Source organism: Trichosurus vulpecula, chromosome 3 (genome assembly GCF_011100635.1).
Source record: "Trichosurus vulpecula isolate mTriVul1 chromosome 3, mTriVul1.pri, whole genome shotgun sequence".
Classification (NCBI taxonomy): Eukaryota; Metazoa; Chordata; class Mammalia; order Diprotodontia; family Phalangeridae; genus Trichosurus; species Trichosurus vulpecula.
The window spans coordinates 377,277,578-377,288,901 of record NC_050575.1 but is presented as its reverse complement, the minus strand read 5'-3'; the positions used below and the strand labels follow the sequence as shown (position 1 = coordinate 377,288,901).

At 41.8% G+C, this 11,324-nt stretch overlaps 1 protein-coding gene across 2 annotated transcripts in view; it reads left to right on the top strand.

Moving 5' to 3' along the window:
- Positions 1 to 1,960: 1,960 nt before the first annotated feature.
- NAE1 (NEDD8 activating enzyme E1 subunit 1) overlaps positions 1,961 to 11,324 on the top strand; it is a 53,003-nt gene continuing 43,639 nt past the window's right edge. Inside the window, exons 1-3 of one of the 2 annotated variants that reach the window (XM_036752377.1) lie at positions 1,961 to 2,179; positions 10,809 to 10,912; positions 11,041 to 11,101. In XM_036752377.1, the coding sequence (XP_036608272.1) occupies positions 2,121 to 2,179; positions 10,809 to 10,912; positions 11,041 to 11,101 (224 nt within the window). In that variant the 5' untranslated portion in view covers positions 1,961 to 2,120. The remainder of the gene's footprint in view (positions 2,180 to 10,808; positions 10,913 to 11,040; positions 11,102 to 11,324) is intronic. The other variant, XM_036752378.1, reaches the window with a different exon arrangement.

The following is an 11,324-nucleotide window of genomic DNA, read 5'->3' as shown; positions in this document are numbered from 1 at the left end:
TAAAAGCCAACAGAGGATTTTATATTTGGTGCTATAGGCAATAGAGAACCACTGATGTTTATTGAATGATGGGAAGGTGGGACATCATCATGCCTGTACTTTAGGGCAGATCAATTTGGGGGCTAAATGAAGGATGGACTGGAATGCTCATTCTGGAGTCAGGAGGACCTGAGTTCAAATCAAACCTCAGATACTGTGTGATCCTGGGCAAGTCACTGCCTCCTGTTATCCAACTATCCAAATGGGAGTTATCCAAATGGGAGTTATAAGAGCACTTAACCTCAGGAAAGTTGTTGTGAGGATCAAATGAGATAATTGTATTGCACTTAAAAATAGTACTTGATACCTATCAAGCGCTTACTAAATATTTAGTTCCTTCACCTTGTTCTTTCTCTTTGGTTGCCTCTGCACATGGTGTTCCAATGAGAGAAGAGGAACAACTGTATGGGGACAAGCGATGGGTCTTCTTGATCTGAAGCCAACATGTGGCCAGTAAATTTAGGTCTTGGTTCTTTGCTTTGGTATTTGTCCTTTCATTTTAGGGGAAGAAGAATGGCAGCTACTTGTGCTAGGACAGAGAGAGGCCTGGCAGCTACTTCTCTGTAAACTTTAAAAGGTCAAGAGGGCAAGCCACCAGCATCCAGCTGGTCCAGATTTGAGGTCCCATGGAGTAAAGATGTACCTACAGGACCCAGCCAAGGGACAGTAGAGAGGGGAAGGTCTGTTTTTGCTTTCATTGTGTCCTTAGCACTTAGCACAGTGTCTGGCACATAGTAGGTATTTAATAAATGTTTGTTGCAAGTTGTGATATATGAATGTGATGGAATATTATTGTGCTATAAGAAGTGATGAGCAGGCAGATTTCAGAAAAACCTGAAGACATATTAACTGATGCTGGGGGAGCAGAACCAGGAGAACATTGTACACAGCAACAGCAACATTGTGTGATGATTAACTATGATAGACTTAGCTCTTGTCAGCAATACAAAGATCCAAGATAATTCCAAAAGACTCCTGATGAAAAATGCTAACCACATCCAGAGAAAGAACTATGGAATCTGAATGCAGATCAAAGCATATTATGTTCACTTGTTTTTTGTTTTTTCTTTCCTGTGTTTTTACCTTTTTGTTCTGATTCTTCTTTCACAACATTAATGTGAAAATATCTTTAACACGATTGTACATGTATAGCCTATAACAGATTGTTTGCTGTCTTGGGAGGGTGGTGGAGGGAGGGAGAAAAATTTGGAACTCAAAATTTTACAAAAACAAACATTAATGACTATCTTTACATGCAATTGGAAAAAAAATAAAATACTATTAAGGAGTAAATGCTTGTTGCTGGCTTGCCACTTGTGTAAAAGAATAAATGTCCTTCCCTAAGCAAGTTCTCCTCTGTGGGCCCCAATTTCTCTTCTAACAAGTGAAACCTTGAATGAGCTCTCAACTCTCTTTTTTCAGGTTTAAATACTTTGATCTCGGGAATTTTTTGGGTCTCACTTTTTTCATCTATAAAATGAGGGGATGGAATTAAGTAGCCTTTGGGGCCTCTTCCAGCTCTAACCCAGTAAGTCCAATGCCCTTTCAGGAGGCAGGAGGTCCTGCCAAGTAAAGATGCTCCAGGCTCAGGGCTGTGAACCACACCTGTCTTCTCTGTGCATCAATTTTTAAAATTTATCTGGAAAAAGACTTTCAGACTTTGCCCCAGCCAGGCGTATTGGTTCAAGCTGGTAGGGCTGTCCTGATCAGGAATGGCCCTGCCGGAAGAGAGTTTGGGAGAAGAAATGAAAATGAAGCTGGTGGTTTTTGACAGGAGAATCAGAGGCAGAATCTTGTACATCCCGGCGTATCCATCGGAAACCCTTGCGCGTGCGCGGCCCTTTAGCGTCCCCTAATGGCAGATTCGGAAACATGCACGGTGAAAAGGAATCGTGAAAAGCGCGGCTGCGCGGGGACGCAAGGGCACACTGGACGGCTGCGCATAGACTGGGGAAACCTGGCCTGGGCCGTAGTGCGCCTGCGCGGTGGGGGCGGGGCAGCCTGGTGTACCGGCGCGGTGGTACCTAGCCCTCCTCTGGGGCGGGAGTGCAGCAGGCGTGAGGCCGAGCCCAGGCAGGACTATGGCGCAGCCAGAGGCGGGGAAGCTACCCAAGGAGCAGAAGTACGATCGACAGCTGAGGTGAGGCAGGAGGGAGGAGGGGGCAGGGGCCTCCGCCGAGTCCTGGCCCGGGCCGGGCATCCCAGGACAGCGCCAGGCTCGGGCTCAGGCAGGCCCGGGGGAGCGGCCTGGCGGGAGGGAGCGGGCGCCGAGGCTTCTCCCGCCGGCCTGCCCCCTGCCCCACGTCAGACTCAGCTGTCGTCGAGGCACCTGAGCCCCTGGGAGGAGCCATGCTGGGCCCACCCCCCTCGCGTGGCCCTGGACTGTGAAGAGAGGCCCTGGCCTGGGAGCGTCAGGGTGGGCAGGCCGGGGACCTTGAGTGCCATAGCAGGGAGAGAGGCCTGGGAGCATTGAGTGTCAGAGCAGGGAGAGAGGCCTGGGAGCCTTGAGTGTCAGGGTAGAGAGAGGCCTGGGAGCCTTTAGTGTCATAGTGAGGAGGGGCCTGGGAGCATTGAGTGTTAGAGAAGGGAGAGGCCTGGAAGCATTGAGTGTCAGAGCAGGGAGTGAGGCCTGGGAACATTGAGTGTCAGAACATGAAATGGCATGGCAAACAGGTGTCTTAGCATCTACCATCAGAACATAGGAGGTATGTGCAAACAAGAGTCTTAGATCATAGAATGTCAGGGCAGACAGGAACCTTAGAGCACTGAATTTCAAAACATAGAAATCAGAACCAAGAATGTCCTTAGAACATACATAGAATGTCAGAATAAGAGGAGACCTTTGAGCATCAAATGTTAGAGCAAAAGGGGCATGAGAACATTAAAAATTTGAAGGGAACTCAACACCCAGAATGTTAGAGCTGGAAGAGATCTCAGAGACCTAGAGATGGGGAAATTGATGCCCAGGGAATGACTTGCTCTTATCATACAGCTGCCCAGTAGTAAAGCCAGGATTTAAATCCAGCTGCTCTGACTCTAAATCTTGTATTCTTTTGTATAGCCAAATATGGCAGCACACTTGAGGACTGCTGCTGTGAATAGCTTTAAGGGTCTAATCGAGTAGTATAATGAACTCTCTATTCAGAACTAAACCTTATTCAGGAAACTAAAGCATAACATTCACAACAACATAACTTATTACTAAGGTGGCCACATAGTCTTAAACAAAATATATCATTCAGTTTATCTTATAGTATTCCTCATAATATTCACACATCATATATCATTGCATCCCCAAAATACTTGTTTACACAAGCAGAGGTTTTAGGCCAGGGTCTTCCCTAACACAACATATCATCCTTAAAGGGTAGCAAAAAATAGAAACACCATCCACTCATAGGTCACAGTAAGTTACAATCTCTTCAATCAATACAGAGTGTCCAGGTAAAGTCCTCTTTTGTCTTGACTCAAGGCTGACTTCCAAACCCCATGGTTCCTCCTTCGTAGGCCAACTGCTCCTAGCTCTTGCCTGGATTCACAGGCAGGCAGCTCTCTGTTCCTGCTCCTTGTCTCAGCTCATGGGGACTACTCCACTCCAAGTTCTTCCTTCTCCTGCCTGACAGCAGTCTCCAGGGGCTCATGCTTGCAGCTTCTGTTTCTAGGAGAACAAAGCTTAACAGGACTACAACAATATTTACACACATTACCAATACCATCATCTCAATTCACTTTTATAAAGACCAACAGACAAGGCTTCTGTCTGAGTAATTAACACAGACCAACAGACAGCATGTTGGCATCACATTCTTTCTGTTAGGCCTGTCCACAAGCAAGTTCCCCTAGCCCACTCACACTTGCTTGCTTCTTTCTGTCTCTCAGCTCTGCTTCTATCTTCACCCCACTTTCCCTCTAAGCAATCCAATATATACTGTTTCCTATCAAAGACTCTTGATTCAATCACTGTTTCCAGTCAAAGACTTGGTTCAATCAAAGGCAAGACTCAATCAAAGGCACTTGATTGGCTTAGTGCTGAGAAGCTTGGAGGTCAGCACTTAATTAGATTAATGGTTAATTATTTAAATTTACCTTACATTAAGCACTTAATATGTTACAGAAACTTAACTCCAAAAGAAATAACAGCAAAAAATCCCACTTTGCTTACCATTACATCTTTCTAGTATGTTTTCTGCTGTGCCCTTTTGCCTTCCTTTGTGGGTAGGTGTTTACATCTAAGGGTCCACTAGGACCTTCTAGGAAAAGAGATTCCTTCCACCAATAAAATACTTGCCTTTTGTACCCTCTTCCTGTTCTTCCTCTGCTTCTGCCCTGCCAGCCATCCTCAGCCTGTACTAGTCTCGTCTCTGAGGATGAGAAGTGAGTACAGGGGACTCATCCTGGGGCACAGCTGAAAAGAACCTAGGAGATGAGTCCAACTGCCTACTTTACTGATGAAGAAATGAATGTTGAGAGGGGGCAAGAAACTTGCTAAATGGTACATTGACATTTGTAGCAGAGCTGGGACCAGAAATCAGGGCTCCCAACTCCTGGAGTCTTTCTGGTACCCTTTACTGCCCTCCTGGCTTTTTGTCTTCCTCTCCTTTTCATTCTTCCCCAAACCTGAGCCTTCAAAGTTAAAATTATAGATCTGTCTTCAAGTGGTTGCCTTTTCCACTTACTTGAAACAACATTACCCTGGTGCTAATTATAGGCAGTGTCTGGAGGCTGTAACAGAGTGTAGCTTCATTAGGTTGCACCTATGGGTTTTTCCCTTGCAATTCATTGTGCATGCATTTCAGTATGGTGTGTATGCTCCACAGTGCGAGTGATAACAAGGATTTATAAAACAAGGTTCCTTGCTTCCAGGAAACTTAAAAAGTATGGTTTCCAATCCTTGCTCTTCAGGTCCCTGAGAGAAGAAAGCAAGTTAAGCAGATTCCCTGAAATCTTACTTTTAATATTAGAATCTGGCCTTTACAATATGAGCATAAGTGATTGTGATGGAGAAGTAATTCAGCAAACATTAATTATGTACGGTGGATTGTGCTAGGCACAAAGCTCAAAACAGTGGGCAGTACCTCACCTCAGGTATGCTCTCCAGACTGCATTAGGAGTTAATATACAGATTGCATAAGCTGAGTTTCATTGTCATCTCTCTTAAGAGATCCAGCTCTTTACTCTTTCGCCTCAGCAAGCTTTGCTGTTCACTGGTTTGCAGATAATAGATGTGAACAGTGGGGATAGTAAGAGCATTGCCAACACCATTGTACACTGGGTCTTTACTTCCATGTTCTGCTCTTTCCCTGAAAGTGAGGTGCTATTGGGTTACACCAAAGTCAGTCAATCAAAAAGCATTTATTGAGCACCTACTAGGTGCCAGGCACCATGCTAGGCATTGGAAATACAAAGACAAATATGAAACAGGCCTGCTCTGAAAGAGCTTCCATCCTAGCAGGGAAACAACTTGTAAGCATATAAGTGGACACAGTATGTTCACAAAATAATTAGAAGGTAATTTTTGCAGGGGTTGGGGGCGGGGCGGGGATATTAACAAGTGCAGGGATTAGGAAGAGCCTTGTTTAGGAAGTTTCATTTAAACTGACCTGCTTCTGAAAGGCACAGAGGTAAGTAGGGAGCATGTTCTGGGACTGGGCCATAACCTGTAAAAAGCATAGAGACTGAATGTGGACTATCATGTGTAAGGAATACTGTGAATGCCAGTTTGACCTAACTGTGGAGTGTGTAAAGGGGAATAACTTTTCCTGGAAAGGTATATTGGAACCAAGTTGTGAAGGGCCTTGCATGCCAAACAGAAGAGTTTGTGTTTGGTGCTGCAGGTAATAGGGAGCCGTTGTAGTTCATGAGCAGGTACTGACATGGTCAGACCTGTTCTTTAGGAACTTTATTTTAGCAGCTGGATGGAGGATAGATCAGAAAGGGGAGAGACTGGAGCCAAAAGACCAATTCAAAGGCTACTGCAGGAGACCAGTCATGATAGAAGGAATATAGCTGAATTCTTCCCCACAACTATTCTACAAAAATTTAGAAAATGCAACAGACCAAGTCTTGATTGGAAAATCTAAGAAAAAAAAATCACTGGGGAACATTTTTCAGCTCATATCAGCACAGGGAAGCAGACAGAGGTCTACAGACACTGGGGATAGGGTCTGATGAAGAATAGAGAATGCACAGAGCATTCTAGTACAGGGACTCAGAGGGCCTGCCTGTACCTGTGCACCAGGGCAAGAAGAGGTCCCAGATCTGGCACAGAGGTGCCTGACCTTTGAAGGGGAAGAATCATTTGCCACTTGGCAGAAATATTTGCCAATTGGCAACTCTGGTGTTTACTATCCACTCAATGCTTAGTCACAGATCCAGTATGGATTGAGGAGGGGATTCGCACCTAGGGATAACAGCCCAGGGCAAGGAACAGCCAAAGGCCCTAGGCTATGTATTGAGCCCAGAGCAAATACAGAAGCAAGCATAAGCTATATGACTTTGACCACATCTCTGGCCTTAACACAAAATCTTAAGTCAGTAAGTAAGACTGGAAGAATGAGCAAATTAAAAAAAAAGAATCCTTCCATAAAAATCTGTTAAAGTAGCAAAGGACACTCAAGACCCAGACACAGAAGAGAACGACCCCAAAATGTCTATAAAGCAAAATCTCAGAAAAACACAGCTTGGGCACAAGTTCAACTAGAATTCCTAAAAGAGATGAAGCAAGAGATTTTAAAAATAGCTAAAAATGATTCTGTAAATGAAACAAGAATGCTAGAGGAAACAAATCAGAAAAGAAATGAAAGCTATGAAAGAAAAAAATGGAAAGAGAATTAATAGCTTGGCACAAAGGTAGAAAACCTTACCCAAGCAGCAGACTCCTTGAAAATTAGAAAGGTATAAATAGAAGTTAATTATCACATGAAACAATAAGGAATATTAAAGCAAAGTGAAAAGACTGGAAAAAATAAAAGAAAGTGTAAAGTATCTTACATAAAAACCGACTGACCTGGAAAACAGATTAAAGAGAGATAATTTAAGAATCACTGGACTACTTCAAGGCCATGACCAAAAAAAAAAAGAGCTTATGATTTCAAGAAATCATATAAGAAAACTGCCCAGATCCCTTGGAGCCAGAGAACAAAGTGCAAATAAAAATCCATCTTTCACCTTCTGAAATAAAGCCCAAAATAAAAAGCTCCAGGAATATTCTAACTAAAATCTAGGGCTTCCAGGTCAAAGGAAAAAAAATGCTGTAAATAGCCAAAAGGAAGGCATTTAAGTGCTGAAGAGCCACAGTCCAGAGCATGCATGATTTAGCGGTCACCAATAAAAAGGAGCAGAGAGCTTAGAACATGATATTCCAGAAGGCAAAAGACAGGTGGGGAACCTGCAGCCTGGAGACCACATGTGGCACTCGTCATGTGCAGCCCTTTGAATCCAAACTTCACAGAACAAATCCCCTTAATAAAAGGATTTGTTCTGTAAAACTTGAACTCAGTCAAAAGGCCCCACCCAAGGACCTAGAAAGCCACATGTGGCCTCAAGGCTGAAGGTTTCCCACCCCTGACTGGGCTTATAACCAAGAATAACTTAGCCAGCAAAATTAAGTACAGTCCTATGGAAGGGAAAATGGACTTTTAACGAAAGAGAATTTCCAAGTATTCCTGATGTAAAGACCAGAACAGAAAGCAAGGAGAGGCAAGAAGAGGTAAGAAAAACTGAAAATGGCAAACATGACTGAGCGATCATAAGAGACTGAGCAAAGCAAGGATGACCTATTTACATTCTCATATGGGGAGATGATATATATATATCAGCTCAAAATCCCATCATCATCATCAGGGGTCACAGAGGGAATCTAATAAGATAGAGGGTATTGCAAAGGTTTTGTTTTTCAGTGGCAGTGGGAGAGAGAGGTGGATTTTTGTCAATTGAAAAAAAATTAATTTTAAAAAGAGGGTGTAGGTTTAATGCAGCCAAGATTAGAAGGGAATCAGTTAAATGGAGGGGAAAACCCCAACATTTACAGCAGGTTTATCTGATAAACTATGTTTTAGACTCAGGTCTTTCTGACTTCAAGTCCAGCTCTCTGTCCACTGTGCCATCCAACTGCCTTATGTTATACTAATTCTGATCAGCTGAAGTATTTGTCTCATTTCCTAGAGATATGAGAAATGATTCAGATTGGTAAGAATAAGCACCATTACTTAATTGATAGAGATATTAATTGACTAAGATATATAAACAAATGGTTTTCAAAGGAATACATCCAAGCTTTCAATGCCCCAATTTTTTTTTTAAATGCCAAACACTAATAATTAGAGAAATGAAAATCAAAGCAACACTGAGTTTCCATCTCACACATCGTAGTTTCACAAAGTTGACAAAGGAAAATGACAGATATCGGAGGGGCTGAGGGAAAAGAATTAGTGTATTATTGGAAGAGCTGTGAAGTAGACCAGTCATTCTGGAAGCTATTTGGAAATGGACCCAACAAATTACTAAACTCTGCATTTCTTTTGACACAGTGATACCAGGACTAGGCCAGTACCCTCAAAGACTTCAGAGCAAGAGGAAAAGGACCCATGTATGTAAAACCGTTTATAACAGCTCTTTTTGTGGTGTCAGAGAGCTGAAAACTAAAGGGGTGCCTATCAACTGGGGAATGGCCCAACAAATTATGGTATTTGAATGTAATGAAACATTATTGCACCATAAAAAATGACAAAAGAGACAGTTTCAGAGTAACCTGTGAAGACTTGTATGAACTGATGCAGAGTGTAGTAACACCAGGAGAACAATTTATACAATCACAGCAATGTTGTAAAGACAGACAACTTTGAAACACGTAAGGACTGATCGGTGCAATGACCAACTCTGACTTCAGAGGACTGATGATGAAATATACTACCCATCTCTTGACAGAAATAAGGGACTAAGACATACATTTATACATGAGCAGTGTTGGAATTTGCTTTGTTTGATCAGTCATATTTCTTGCATGGGTTTTTTGTTTACTTTTTTCATCTTTTTAGGGATGGGATAGGGAAGGAAAACAAATACTTGTTAATTGAAAAAATAAATAATAATTTAAAAAAGAAGGCTATTAGAATAGTCCAGGTACAAGGTTATGAGGGCCTGAATGAGGGTAGAGGCCATGTGGGTGAAAAGAAAGGGACAGAGGGCAGAATCAACCTGACTTGTAAGCTGATTGAGTAGTGCTACCCTCAACAGAAATAGGAAAATTTGGAGAAGAGATTGGGTTTGAGGGAAAGGCTAATGAGGATTATTAAAAAACATTGATTTTAAGATGCCTTGTATATATGCGGATTGAAAATGTTCAGTAGGCTGTTGGTGATGCCGGCCTGGAGCCCTGGAGTGAACCTAGGGCTGGAGATACAGATCTGGGAGTTAGCTGTATAGAGATGATCAGTGGTCAGTGAATCAATGGGAGCTCATGAGATCAGTTGTAAATAGGTTGTAGATAAAGAAGAGGGCCCAGGACAGAGCTGTTGGCCGCACCCAAAGTGATGGGGTGGGACATGGATGATGATCCAGCAAAGGAGGCCAAGGAATGGTCACCCAGGACAGAGAAATCATGATAGAACAGCAGCAGTGTAATGAAAGTATCCAGAACAGAGGTGGTCAGGAGTATCAAATGCTTGAGGGGGTCAAGAAGGATGAAGATTGAGAGAAAAGCAATTAACTTTGGTGACAAAAAGTTCATTGATAATTTTAGAGAGAAGTTTCGCATGATTGATAAGGTCAGAAGCTAATTCAAGGAGAGGAAGTATGGAGGTAGTGATAGTAGACAACTTTTTGTAGGAGTTTGACTCTGGAAGGGAGGAAAGCTAGAAGATAGTTTGAAGGGATGGTAGGTGTAGTACGGGTTTTCTGAGAATAGTGGAGACCTGAGTGCATTGTAGACAGTAGGGAAGGAACTAGTAGATAAGGAGAGATTGAAGATCAGAGAGAAAGAGGTAATAAATTTCAGAACAGTCCTGGAGGCTAGAAAGGGATTGAGATAAAGGGTACAAGGAAATAGCCTTGTTGAGAGAAAGGGCCATCTTATTTTTTCAGAGACTAGAGTAAAGGAGGAGAGAACAGGGGATGATACCAAGAGGTTGTGAGATGTAAAGAAGGAGAGGAGGGAGCTCATGGAGAATTGCCTCTATTTTCTCAGTATAATGCAAGGTCAGGTCCCTCTTCTGATAGGGTTGTGGGGAGGGAGTGGTGTGATTAGCTTGTAATATCACTTAATCAACAGAATGACATCAATATTCTGTTCATCCCTTCTTGGCTTTCTCTTTAAAACTTGTTTCCCTGTATTCCAATCTCTAACTCTTATCTCAGTCATCCATTCTATATTCCGTAGCTACTTGACCCCTCTGACCCTTTTTTGTATTTAAAAAAAAAAAAAGGAAACTGGAGAAGGTATCATTAGCCTTGATCAGATAACACATCTCTGCTTTTTTTTATACAAATGGGTATAACAGGTAATAATATACCTCTCAGGACCTTTTTTTACTTATTTGTATTTTATCATTTGAATTTCTTATGTATATAATTCTAGGGATTATTATAATAATCAATGTATTAATAAGGAAAAGAATTACCTATAGGAAGAAGATTTACGTTAAGATTGAAGATACTCTTTCCTTGTTAATGAGCAGTAAAGTGTATCTCAAAATTTTCTGTGCCCTTCAGGTTTTGGGGGATTGTGTGAAACTTCAAAAATCTTTGAAGTTTCTTTATTTCTTTTTTTATAGATTATGGGGTGATCATGGACAAGAAGCTTTGGAATGTGCTCATGTTTGCCTAATAAATGCAACAGCCACAGGAACAGAAATTTTGAAAAATCTGGTATTGCCAGGTAATGCATATGAATTATACAATTCTGTATATATATATGTATATATACGTATATGTGAAGATATACATATATGTATGTACACATTTATGTATATAGACACACATATTTGACTTTTCTTTTCCCCAAAGGTATTGGCTCATTTACAATTGTTGACGGAAATCAGGTCAGCGGAGAAGATGCTGGAAATAAGTAGGTTGACTTTTTTCCACAAATACACAAATTAAGGAATATGTTTATTTCTTTTCTTGTGAAACCATTTTACTTTGAAAATATCTTGCATACTTCCAAGTTTGTAATAAAGTATACACATTTAAATATGTGATCAAGCCACATAAAAATAATATTTTACATTTATTTAGTGCTTTACAGGTTACAGAGTGTTTTCAAGAACACCGTCTTATTTCATCTGAGT